General features: G+C 47.9%; 1 protein-coding gene across 1 annotated transcript in view; it reads left to right on the forward strand.

Moving 5' to 3' along the window:
- The window catches only part of Nrap (nebulin related anchoring protein), a 71,398-nt gene that overhangs the window by 54,642 nt on the left and 3,778 nt on the right, over positions 1-12,978 (forward strand). The window contains 7 exon segments of the mRNA XM_059245869.1: positions 39-143; positions 471-578; positions 1,388-1,699; positions 7,429-7,533; positions 8,285-8,383; positions 9,592-9,696; positions 12,849-12,956. Of these exon segments, the coding sequence (XP_059101852.1) occupies positions 39-143; positions 471-578; positions 1,388-1,699; positions 7,429-7,533; positions 8,285-8,383; positions 9,592-9,696; positions 12,849-12,956 (942 nt within the window).

Here is a 12,978-nt window from a genome sequence, read left to right on the forward strand (position 1 = left end):
ATCTCCTCACCGTTTATTTATTTTTAATTTGGGTGCAGCGCCTCTATAAAGCAGCTGGAGAGGATGCTCGACACCAATACACAGCGACCCTTGGTTTGCCTGAGTTCGTTCGAGCAAAAGCCAATGCAGACAACCTGAGCGAGGTAAGTCTTTCTCCCTGCTGAGGTCCAAGTTCAAAGTCACCAGCATTGTGTCACACAAGTGATCCAACAGCCACTTTTCCACCATTTGCTGGAGCTTCTCAAAAAGCACCCATTCTAGATGCCCGTGTAAGATCTATGGGTGTTGTACATACATGTATGCTCAGAGCCTACCACAGGGCATGCGCTAATGAGAGTTTGCTCTGAAACAGAAATTGTTTGCTGCTCACAAATGGATTCTAGGACACCATGCTACTAATGAAAGGGCATGCAGACTTTATTCATTGATCCATGTATTTTCTTAAAGATATACATGTGTTCCCATTTTAGGCAAAATACAAGGAATCTTGGCGTAATCTTCGCGCCCAAGGCTGCAAGCTGACGATAGATGCTCTCCCCTTCCAGGCTGCTCGGGCCTCCGGGAACATAGCTAGTGATGTGAGTGGACTTCTCCGACCTTCCATCTTGCTTCCTCTCTGTTAACTTCATATAAAACAATGTGTGAGGCTGAGTTTTCCCAAATTGAAGCAAATCTGTAACTGTGTGAGACAAGACATCATCTACGGAATATATTAGTTCTGAATGAGGTCCTTCGGCAAAAGGAGGGCCGAGCACAGGCTAAATCCGTGCAGAGGTCTCCGGCTGAAGGTGCTGGTGACTCAGGTCTCATGTGAGAGCTGTCTGTCTGCAGCACCACCCAGAACAAGGACGAGAAAGGAGATGGCGGTCGCCTCCCCCTGGCTCTGTCCTTCCCTGCACAATCCGCCCGCTGTGCTTCGTATGTCCATAGCTTTGGGACATGAAGGTGACTTTCTCTTTCCTGCAAACAAATCACAGAAAACGTGGACTTCAAATGAGCAGATCCTGTCTTTGGGGTTTAATGTTTTTCCAAATATGAATGGATAAAATACAAGTTTCTTTTTCACCCCTTTTGATGAAATTCCTTTTGGCCACAGGATACACAAGGGGAGCAGGATGCTCCCTGAGGTTCTGAGGATCTGATTTTAATTAGATAGGAAGAGAGATCTAATGTTTTCATCCTTCAGCCCCGAGGGAGGGAGGCATGCTTCGGGCCAACTGCCTGTGGTAGGTCTTAGAAGCACTACTGCCTAGAACAAGAAAAGGTGACCCCTCCCCCTGGGCCTGTGATGAAGTAACACAGGTGGGCACACATTGGTTATGTGCTGCTGTGAGGTGGGTATGTGTTAGCTGCGTGCTGCCCCTGACCAGCTGGCTGTCCCTTCTAGTTTCTCTATAGGCATGACTTTGTGAAGGAGCGTGGGCAGCTCATTGGGGTCCGGAGTGTGAGTGATGACCCAAGGCTACAGCACTGCCGGAGGATGGCCCAGCTGCAGAGTGAGCATCAGTACAAGAAGGAGGCAGCCAGCGGCCAAGCCCAGTGCCACCTGCCCATGGATATGGTGCACCTGGTCCATGCCAGGAAGGCCCAGGCACTGGCCAGTGACCGTGACTACCGGACACAGTGCCATGAGTTCACTGCTCTGCCTGAGGATTTGAAGATGGCCTGGGCCAAGAAAGCCCATGCCCTACAGAGTGAGGTAGGCTGCACAGCACTGGCTAGCCCCACCTTTCTGCTATACCTGAGGTTTATCTTTGAGCTTTTGAACGCTCTCCACCCCAAATTTGGCCTGTGACCTCCAGGCCTGGATTATTTCTTCAGCGGATATTTATTGAGCAGCTACTATATGGAGAACACTTCACTGGCTTGTTTTTTGCTCTCTTCACCTGAGTTCCTGCTCTGAGTTTCTGACTTCCCCTCCCCTCCCCTCTCCTGTCCTCTTCTCCCTTTTCCTCTCCTCCCTTCAATTCTTCTTTCCTTCTGGGAGAATGAAGTCGTCAGCAAAGAAGTGAAAAATATCTCCTGTGCGTGTGGAGCTTCCATTGCCGTGAAGGGAGATTAATGGTGATTGATATGGTGGATATCTTATATCTCAGATGGTGATACCTGCTAGGGAGATAAATAGAACACAGAAGTGGGGTGGGAGTGTGTGTGTGTGTGTGTGTGTGTGTGTGTGTGTGTGTGTGTTCATGCACATGTGCAATCTTTCTGGGTTTTTTTTTTTGAGGCAGGGTCTTGCTATGTAGCCCCAAATGGCCTCTAATGTGAGGTGCTCCTGCCTCAGCTTCTGAAATGCTCTGATTATGGGTGGCACCCACATGTGCCACCACCCAACTTATGTGCCATTTACACTACGGCATCCCTGCAGCTCTCATTGGAAAGGTGACATTTGAGCAAAGGCCTGAGGGGGATGACGGAGGGGGATGGGAAATCTATGCAGACAGAACAGTAAATTCCAAGGCAAGAGCAGGAACATAGTGACATGTCTGAGGGCAAACAGAAGCCCATGATTGGAGCTGGGGAGACGGTTTGGTGGACACAGCACTCGGCATGCAAGTGAGAGGACCAGAGTTCGGACCCCCAGAACCCACATAAAAGCCAGACAAGTGTGGCAGCCACCTGCAACTTCAGCACTGAGAAAGCAGAGACAGGGTCCCTGGATCAAGCTGCGTAGCTTGGCTAACCAGAAAGCAGCAAGCTTCAGGGTCAGTGAGAGACCCTGCCTCAATCAATGAAGTGGAGAATGATTGAGTCTGCCTGATGCCAACTTCAGGCTTGTACATGCATATGCACATGTGCACCCCCCCACACACTTGTGCCCCCACACATGTGAACATGTATGTATACACTACTATGTACACAAAAAGGTGTGGATGAATGAAGAGGTCTCGGTGGATGGGGCAGACAGCATTGGCCTAGACTGAGGATGGGAAGGGTGGGGACGAGGGCTAAGATGATGCAGCCATGGCTGACATTGACTGCAACCTTTGCCTTTGCTGCAGCTCTGGGCTGGGAACAGCTGGTAGAGGAGGTTTGGTGAGTTGGGCTCAGATTCTACTCTCTGAACTCTGACTCTCTTGAAGGATCTTAAAGCAGTGCCAATTTTGGGGTCAAGAGGTGTAGACCCCAAGGCTCTCAAAGGAGAGATCTTGCTCTAGTTAAGAGCAAGGGTGAGTTGGGGGATAGGGGTTGGAGTGGTAGAAGCAGTTACACTCCATGTCATGGAGGAAGGCGCTGGAGTCATATTTCTGAGGTATACATCCCGTTCCTCCACACTGGCCATGTGAGTTGCACAGGTCCTTCATCTTTGCCCAGTCTTGGACATGGTGACAATAATAAAGTAGTCACATGCAATGTGTATGTAGGACACACAGAGTGGCAGGCATAATGCCACCCATCATCTCTCTGGGCCCTGTGACAACCCTAAGAAGAAGCCATTCCCAGTTTAGACGTAAGCCATGGACCTGCTAGCCATGGACCCTTGTCATGCATTTGCACCTTTGGGGACTCCTAGGCCAAACCATGAAAGTGTGTTCTGAGCGCTGCAGGACACTAAGCAGCACCCCAGGCCTCAAGCCTATATTACCAAGGTAGTAAGTACCTCCAAGCATTTCCTGGGGAAGTGAGGTTAACTCGTGTTGAGAAGCCAGTTTTCAGCCAAGAGCTGTTCTGTGTGAAGTACTTGGCATGAAGCCTGATCTACAGGATCCTAGAGGAAAGAGCCGCTTTCCTAAGTCCCCTGACCTAGTCCCCAGTTTTGGCTGCCCTCAGAACAGGGCCTGCTCTTAGTTCAATAAGCAGGGAACCATACACACAAAGTGGTTATTGACTATTATAATAATGACCTTAATAATGACTCATCATAATACATTGCTGAGCAAGAAGGTGGCTGCTCACCCAGCTCTGCCCTTAGCTGGCTAGGTGACCCTGAGTAGTCGTTTTATTCCCTGGACTCCATCCCAGAATCAGAAAAGCAGCAAGGTTTGATCTGGCCCATGATCTCAGACTTTTGAGAGTCATAATAGGGTTAACATGATGCCAACTTTTATTTTACCAAGGAAAGAAAAAGAAAGGAAAACCTAAACACCACCTGAAGGTATGATTTATGTTACTGTTATTTTTGAAAAGAAAGAAAAAGTTTTTAACATTTAAAAAAATATCGAGAACATAATTTCAAAAGGAGAAATGGCAGCTGGCAACTGTATATTAACATTTTAAAAACAGAATCTGATTTACAGTTCTGAGGGCTAAGTAATGATTGCTTCAATTTCACATAACAGTGTGATGCTCTGTGCACTGTTTTTAGCCTATGATTGGTTAGATGTAAGAAGTCTGAACTCCCAGCTACACTCAACAGTGATGATGCTCAGGGTGTTGGCTTTGCTATAGTCTTTGTCAAAATCTCCATCTTGCATGGCTAGATTATATAGAAAAGGAAACACATGCTCAACATGAGTTCACCAGTCTTTGTTCTTCTAAAAACTGTTTGTGTGTGCGTGTGTATGTGTGCACCATGTGAGTGCAGTGCCTGCAGAGACCAGAAGGGGCATCATACCCCCTGGAACTAGAGTTACAGGCAGTTGTGAGTTGGCTTGCATGGTTGTTTGGTGCTGGGAACTCAGGTGCAGTCCTCTGCAAGAGCAGCAAGTGCTCTCAACTGCAGGGCCCACCCTAGCCCCTCAACAAGAGTTCGTTGGTTGAGAAGCTTCTCCTGTATTTCCTGCCCTGGCCAGGAAGAAAGCATTAGGTTGTACCAGAAGGTCTGAGAGATGCTCCTCACTTGAGCTAAACTCCACAAGGCCATGATTGCTGATGTCATGTCAAGTTCTGCTTCCCTTTGAAGGTCACTTGAATGTACATGCTGGCCTGGGGGCATCCATCATGATCACACGCAGTGACTTTCATAGCCTGTTTGGTCTTTTGTGAGCCTATTGTTCTCTGCTCCTGCATGATGTCATTCCAAGACTGTAGGGTCTCAAAACATATCGTCTCCCACCCTTCCCCACTGTGGTAACCTCAGGTTGTCTCTTGAAGCAATCCAGGCTTCAGTTTCCCTATCAGAAACAACAATAATGGCTAAAATGCATAGAGCCCCTACTTCCTGGGCCAGGTATTAATATAAATATGTCACAAGTCTCATTTCATATAAAGGTAGGTCTGAGTACCACTCTTACTTTTACAGATGCAAATGTGAGACCCTCATCATCTAAGTCATTTGCCTTGGGTCACAAGCTGGCAGGGAAATGACTTTCCCAAGGCTCTAGAACTAGAAAGAGGTGGGGCAGGGCTTCTGTAGGTGGCTATATTATCACCTAGGCATTCTAGTCTGTGTTCTTGATGGCTTCCAGTGTGGCTTACTTAGCATAGCGCTTCTCAGTGTCCAAACCATCACTAAAACTATTCTGTGGGTGAGAATAAGAAGCTCTCCTTTGCACTGCAGAATGCATTGAGATAATGAGTCTAAACAGTCCCGCAAAGGTAGTAAGGATGCCACTTCTTATCCATATGAGGAATACACCCTTTCCTCCAGGAACCGCCTCAGTACAATTGCTTACATGGTACCTACATTTACTATCACTTTGCAAGAGATTGCTCCAAAATGGGGGTGTTGGGAAAGTCACACCCATGAATGAATTCTCAAGTGGCCTGCAGACCTTAGTATAAGGGGAAACAGATTCTGCCATTTGGGTGAGTCAGGTCGGGGTGGGCAGTGTGCGAAGGTTTATTCTTAGACTCAGTCTCTGAAGCCGTCTGGATAGCTGACTCTTCTTGGCTCCCCTCCTCTCTCCCTCCTTTGATCATGAAGTCTGGGGCAGGTGTGTTGTTTTTAGGGTCTGTGTGAACAGTCAAAGCTGGGCTGGGGAGATATCAATAGATGATGTGTTTATCAGAGTCAGAGGCACAGTCGGATCTTTGGGGACCTGCGTCTTGCTTCCTGACTTACCTGTAATCGTACTGTTCAGCCCAACAAAAGACAAGTTGAAAGAGTGCTCCCCACTCCATCTCGCTCATGAAAGGAGCAGGGCCTGGCTGTGAAGAGGCCCTGTAGGATTATTCTCTCCAACTTAGAAATTTATCCAATTTTCTCTGCTCTTTATCAGAGTCGAAGGCAAAAGCATTGCCGGTGTAGACTGAAAAGACACTGTATGAAAAGCAATCTTACTGACATGGGGTTTTGAAACCTGCTCCTGAGCCCGAGTGATGCCTCCCTTCACCAGTCAGAAAGCAGTGTGGAATTGGCACAGGGGCATTAACCGGCAGACAGTAGATCAGACGCAGACCCGCTTTGAGGCCAGCTGTGAGGAGCACTGTGGATCCTGAAATGAAAGAGAACTAAACAGGCCGAGAGGCTGGCATCCGGAGCGATATTTTGCGTTACAGCAGGGCTTATATCTAAATTAGAGAAATGCCATCAACTTCATTTAGATCCAAATTTCAGATTTCCTTAGAGAGGCTTTTTCCACCTTTAAAAATACCCAATTTCCATAAAGAGGAGAAGAAAGGCGCTCGGGTGACGGTGTCACTGTAGCCGATGCAGGCAGATCAAGGACTCCTAATAAGATTTGACAGTTTAGGGGCGCCAATCAGGGCCACCGTTGTAATGCTCCTATTTATTTTCTCCCAGGAATGGTGCTGTTGGCCTAATCTTCTAAGCCCTTAACATGAAGAAAGAGGAAAAGATTCTGCCTGATTTTGCAATATAAGCAAATCATAGTGAGATACAGCTGGGGGTTGGGGGGTAAACTGAGGCATAGAAGGACTAAAGGGACTTACCTATTGCTAGCATCATACTTAAATTTGTTTTAGTTTTTAACTTCCTCCTGTAGTTGACCCCTGCCCCCTCTGTGGCCATTATCTGAAGAGCAAAAATCTAATGGTCTCTTGTCCCTGGGGACTCTGAGGTTTTCCCCAAGGATTGTTTTGACCTTCAAATGTGACAGAGAGACTGAGTTGCATGTTGGTAAAGTAATTTGCTCTGAGTCATAGCCGCTTCGATCTAGGGCTCAGAACCCTTTGATCAGCTGAACGGTGTGTAGATGGTTTTTGTTTGGCAGGTGGTAGATTGCCTCACTGGCAGAATGAACCCAAATAATCCTGGTTGATCCCTGGATTTGAGCGCATAGCTCTTTCTTTAAATGCTTGTCCACGGATGTCATCGCTGTCGGCTTCAAGTCTTGCTAATGGGGGCTGCTTGCACCTTGATTGTGCTCCGTTACTTTATTCCTGGAAAATGTGCAAACTCAAAACATCTGGACTCAGATTCTTCTCTCAATGAAGTCACTGAACTGCTGGGATGAAGGGTGATTGCAAAGCATGATTTATTATTCTTTATTGTTATTATTCTTATTACAAAACAAGGGCCTTGCTGAAATGCCCGCTGGGTACTAGACACGGTCCTGACAGAAGCTGTTGATCTTCTTTCTGCAGTTTCGATACAAGTCAGATTTGATGGGCATGAAGGGCACAGGATGGCTGGCTCTGAGATCTCCTCAGATAGAGAGTGCAAAGAAGGCCGGAGAGCTTATCAGTGAGGTACCGTCAGCCCAACCTTCCTGAGTGATGTGGGCAACCTGAGTGTTTCCTTTTGAATAGAGAACCTGTTTACACAGTGGAGATCATGCCACCATGGACCCAAGGCTGATGGACTCCCAGCATTTTTTTTCTGGAGCTGTTTGCAACCCAAACCTAAAACAATGATATTTTCCTGCAACTAACTCACTGCCGAGGAGTTGAAGGCATTAAGTACATTAGGAGCTTCTTACTAGATACGTTATGACCAGTTATCATCTAATGTGGACCACTGTTTTCATTGGCAATTCACTGAATCTGTATTTACCCACTGAGTTTGGTCCAATGGACTGAGGTCACCTGGCTTCTGGGGGTATTAAAAGTTACATAGGGCTAGCAATACCAACTGATTGATGGCCTGGGGACATCTGTCCTAGAATCTCCTTGAGAGAGACACTGCCATCTTTGGTTTTCTTACTAACAGAACTTTCCTGGAGAGGGTCTAAGTGAGGCTCCATGGATGCCTAACACTTCCCTTAATGGAACTTATTCACAGCAAAGAATCCCTTCTTTAAGAAATGAAATGTTTATCACATGCTTTTAATCATAAAGGAAGCTTGGGTCCTTCCCATGCTCTTGATTGTCAGGTGCCTATCAAACAGAGTGGCTTTTCTTCTGATATGCCATTGTGATTTATACATTTGGTCCCAAGAAGCCAGGATTAAAGATGGAAGTGATATTTAACCATGTATCACGGGACTCTTTTCTTTTATAGACCAAGTACCGTAAAAAACCGGACAGTATCAAGTTCACCACGGTGGTAGACTCTCCAGACCTTGTTCATGCCAAGAACAGCTACATGCACTGTAATGAGGTGGGTTCCCCAATCTCACTAAGCCTGGGCATGTAGTGGGGTGCTGTGGCTTGGTGCTAGATGGAGGTGCAAGCCATCTGGGTGCTTGTGGGCCAGTTGCTAACCTCTTCTTGCCCCATTCTCCTTATCTGAAGGAGGAAGCGGATGGGAGAATGGTGAGGGCAACCATTCCATGGCACAGTTGAGTGAATTTAAAGAGGACTAAATAAGTGAAAGCAAATAAAGCTTTAAGTGAGCACAGGAGCACAGTGAATCCTCTACAAAGGGCCTACTACGGTTTGAGTTATAATCATAATGATACTTAGCGTTACTGATGATCTCTCCAAACACAAGGTCAGGTACATCTTAATTGCTGATGTATGGAGTGGAATTAAAAGGCTTATAGAACCCTGGGAGTGAAGAAAGAATGGTTATGTTCAGAGCTTCCTTATGCCTTTGCTGCCTGTGTACTTTAGGCCTGTTTCCTCTTCCAGGGGACAGGAGGCTACAAGAGTTTCCATTCTTCATGCAGTTATGGGACTGCCCCCCCTCCCCCAGCCCAAATGCTGTTGTGAACAGTTCCCATTCTCAAAGCCTAGGATGGGAACAAAATGTCTACACCTGTAGAAATAGATAGGATTCAAATACTTCTTAAGGTTGCTGGCAAGGCTTAAAATCACTGCTGTAAGAGTGAAAACCAAGACAAAGATTAATTTTAAAGTTGTGTCTTTGTGCGATCTGGGTAAACTATGAAAACCTTAAGGTTTTAAACACTAAGACATTTAATAAACTTTAAAGTTAAAAAAAGGCCAATTTGCTTTGTATTACTACTATTTGTGTTGAACAACAGAGCGTCAAAGACCTGGGAGTTGTCTCTTGTTCCCAGTGAACACACGCACTGGGTTGCAGAGGGTCTGAGACAGAGCCACCCACTTCAGGCGGGATAAATTACACAGGCGTGGCCAGCCAGGGAGCTGGTTTATGGTCCATTTGGAACAGATCGTGGCAAATGTTTTAACAGTGTTCACCATCGCATGACCCTGGCCACATGGGAACCTTGTACTCACCAGATACTTCTAGAAAGATTGTCTCTAAGGGCAGTGCTGAATTCCACTTCATCTAGTAAATGGAAGAGCCAGGAGAGGGAATTGGCTACTCTTCTCTTGAGCTTTTACCAAGTATAATTGTATCTAGGCTCTGCCTTGACCATCAGTCTGTCTCACCCACAGCGCCTGTACAGGTTGGGAGATGCAGACTCCCTGCATAGGTACACCCCAATCCCAGACCACCCGGATTTCACCCGAGCACGACTGAACGCAATGCACCTGAGTGATGTAAGTACGGCTTGTGCGGTGTGTGCCTGCTTCTGTAACATTTCCCCGCCAGTTGATTTTATTGATCATTATTATTATTTTAAGTCCTAAGAAGGAGGACATGAAAGTAAAAGAACCCAGAAACCAGAACAGGACAAACTGCTCGTGTGACTTCCTATCACTCCCCCTCACTGGGCCTCAGTTTCCTTACCTGTAAAATAGGAGGAAATGGAGCTGAGCTAAATGGAAGTCTGATTCTGGGCTGGACTCTGAAGACCTTGGTCATGTGCCTGGTCATGGTCAGGGGTATGGTCCCCAGGTTCTGGTAGATGTAGGCAAACGGTTCTGATGATTTCTTGGACCTCTTTCTTTAGCTGTTCAGAGAAGTATGACTGCAGAGATAGAATGACACCATCTCACTCTGCAGTTTGAAAAGATGTTCTCAATGTAGCTGGCTCCTTTGTGCACGGAACCGTGCCTGCCAACACTCCAGCTTCCCCTGGACATGTGCCCTTTGCGTACATAACCAAGACAGTGTTTCCCAAACCCGGGCTTGTTGTTGGCAGGGGTTGGAGGCCCCTGGTTGTAATAGAATAGGCAGCCGCTCAGCCGGCAGTGCTGTGATCCCCAGATAACAGGCAGAGAAGCAGAGCAATCAAAAGACACTGTCAGATTGGAATAACACAGGCTGAGTGTGTCAGCCTGGGGCAGCGAGCGGCCTCCTAGAGTCCAGCCATTCTTCCTTCCCTGGCCTGGCCATTGTGTCCTGGGGCTGCGTGTGGATCGACAGCTGCTGCTCTTCACCCCAGAGGTGTCTGCCTTGCAGGGGTTGGAGAGAGGCGCCTTCTAGTTAGCGTGTGTATTAGTTTGTTGCAGTTGTAAAGCCCTGTGGGATCCCACACGGTGAATGCTCTTGTGCTTTGTAAATATGAGTTATTAGAAGCATTTGATGCTTTTCAGGGATGAGCGAGGGATAATTTTAGAACAGCAGCTCTGGTGGGCTGGCCTCCATCTGGGGAAGCTGGACCGCCCCCTCTACAGAGCTAGCACAGAAGGTCCAGCTCATTAATTCCCAAGGATGGGGAGGCCAGGTCTCCACTGGAGTAACTCTCCAAGGACCACAGCCCAGAGACAGGGATGAAACTACTAACTAGTTCATGAGGGTCCCAGCTTAAGGAGGACAGCCACCCCAGGCTGGTAAGAGAGGTGTGGTCCTCTCACAAGGTGCAGGGGCAGCCTGCAGAGTCCTGGAGCTGAAATTAGCCATCGGGGCTCACAGGGTATGGAGAACTCGTGGACCTCGTTTGAAAGAGCACTTCTTCAGGGGCGTGTGGAATGTGCACAATTGGATCAAGTGCTCTGTGAGGAGGATGTGGAGGCAAAGTGACCTTCCTGAGCAAAGAAAGCCATTGAGATGTGCAAGGCAGCTGAAATAACTCAAAATCAAATGACTCTAATGTGTGAGGACGAGGACAAAACTGTGATCAAGAGGAGGGGTGCCCAGGGTTCCGAATCAAAGCGCCTGCGGAATCTAAAGAATGGCAGCGGCAGAGCAGAAACCTCAGCAGCAGAGACAACACAGGAGGAAGCCTCCATAAGCAAGCAGTGTGGGGCCCCAGGAGAAAGGGAGCCGGCACACTGGAGACAACCCCACTTAGACCACTGTCTCCACAGGGGGCCCCGAGTTACCCAGGCTCCAGGGCTGGGTGCGTAGGCCACCCACATAGTCTGGTGTTAGACTTGAAGTTCAAGGAAAGGTTGATGTCATTAACTGACCTAGATGTGGGGTAGAGGCTCTTACTAGGAAGGAACTGGGTCCCCCTCATACAGAGTGTTTAGGGGTGTCGTCTCCATTTCCTACTCAGATATCTTTGGAAGCCACCAAAACAGGAAGCAGACTGCTGAAGGGATTGTTGATGGGTTATCATCTGACTCTCCCATCTCTTGAATACCTTCTAATCCTGGCTGTTAGATTAGATAGTGACCCAGTACACCCACACATTTGGCCCTGGCTGTGAGGCTGCAGTTAGGAGGTTTCCCATGCAAGGCTTGGGTCTGTGTTTCTTGGGCCTTGTGTATTGGGCTTGTGTGTAGGTTGTTGGGGTTGGAGGTCATGGTGCAGGCAGCTGTGCTGACAGGAGTCACACATAGACGATGAGATCTACCCTGCTTGGCCCAGGCACTCCATGGTCCCCTTCTAGTGCTGGGCACAGAATAAAAGTGGGTGGAGCCCTTTGCTTTTCATCTGCCTCTGTTCAGTTCTCCAAGCCTTTGCAGAACAGAGGGCCGGTCCTGACTTCCATTTCCAGGCAACAAAAGGAAGGTTCTTAAGGGGCTCTTGACCTGCTGCAGCTCTCAGAATGAGCCGGCGTCCATCACAGTGTGGGGCTGTCATTTTGTCATCTGTTGCTGCTCTGACTCCCCTGCTGTCTGGCTTCTCTAAGGCTGAATAAAGGAGAGCATCTACTGGGGTCTCCCGGAGACTCCTTTCATGGGGGAATTGCCTTATCTTGGAAAGATACATCTACATGAAGGCACCGAAGATTTTGGTGCCTCCATAGGTGATGTGGCATGCATAAGGCCTGAGAGGATATGATTACAGACCCCCAGAGGGCCATGGATCAACTTGAAAAGGGGGGGGATAAAAGAGGAAGATAGAAAGCATGTGGGTCAGGTACCCTGTCAGGTTCTTGACAATCCATTTAATTTAGGTGAAGGTCTGGCCTCCCCGCAAGTGTCTAGAGTACATGTGAGGTGCAGCATTTCTCCTAGTGATGGGGTGAGGCATCACAGCTAGACTGAATCCCCAACCTCAAGGAGTCAGAGGAAGCCCCTGGGTGACAAGACCCAGAGAGGAGCACTTTCAGCGTGCCGGAGCTCCAGGTTCTGGGATCAGGAACCTGAAAAGCTGAGACCCAGAGAGCGGATGCAGACACAGAAGGATGGTGCAGGGCCCCCAAGAATAGCAGGGTGCATCAAGTGAGCTAGACTCACAGACCACAGCTTCTGAAGAGCAGACACCCTGTATGGACAGTCCCATTAACCCTAGAGTTGGGGGAGTCCCCCAACATCATAAAGAGCCATGACCTCAGACATCCCTGGAGCATAATTCCTGCTGAGACCATATAGCATGGTTGCTCCTTATTCATGAGTGTTTTTGTTTTCTTAACCAGAAAGTCTACAGAAACTCCTGGGAGCAGAACCGGGCTGGTGGCTATGACTTCAGGCTGGATGCCATCCCATTCCAGACTGCCAGGGTTTCCAGGGATATTGCCAGTGATGTAAGACTCTAAACTGTGGTTT

Source organism: Peromyscus eremicus, chromosome 1 (genome assembly GCF_949786415.1).
Source record: "Peromyscus eremicus chromosome 1, PerEre_H2_v1, whole genome shotgun sequence".
NCBI lineage: Eukaryota > Metazoa > Chordata > Mammalia > Rodentia > Cricetidae > Peromyscus > Peromyscus eremicus.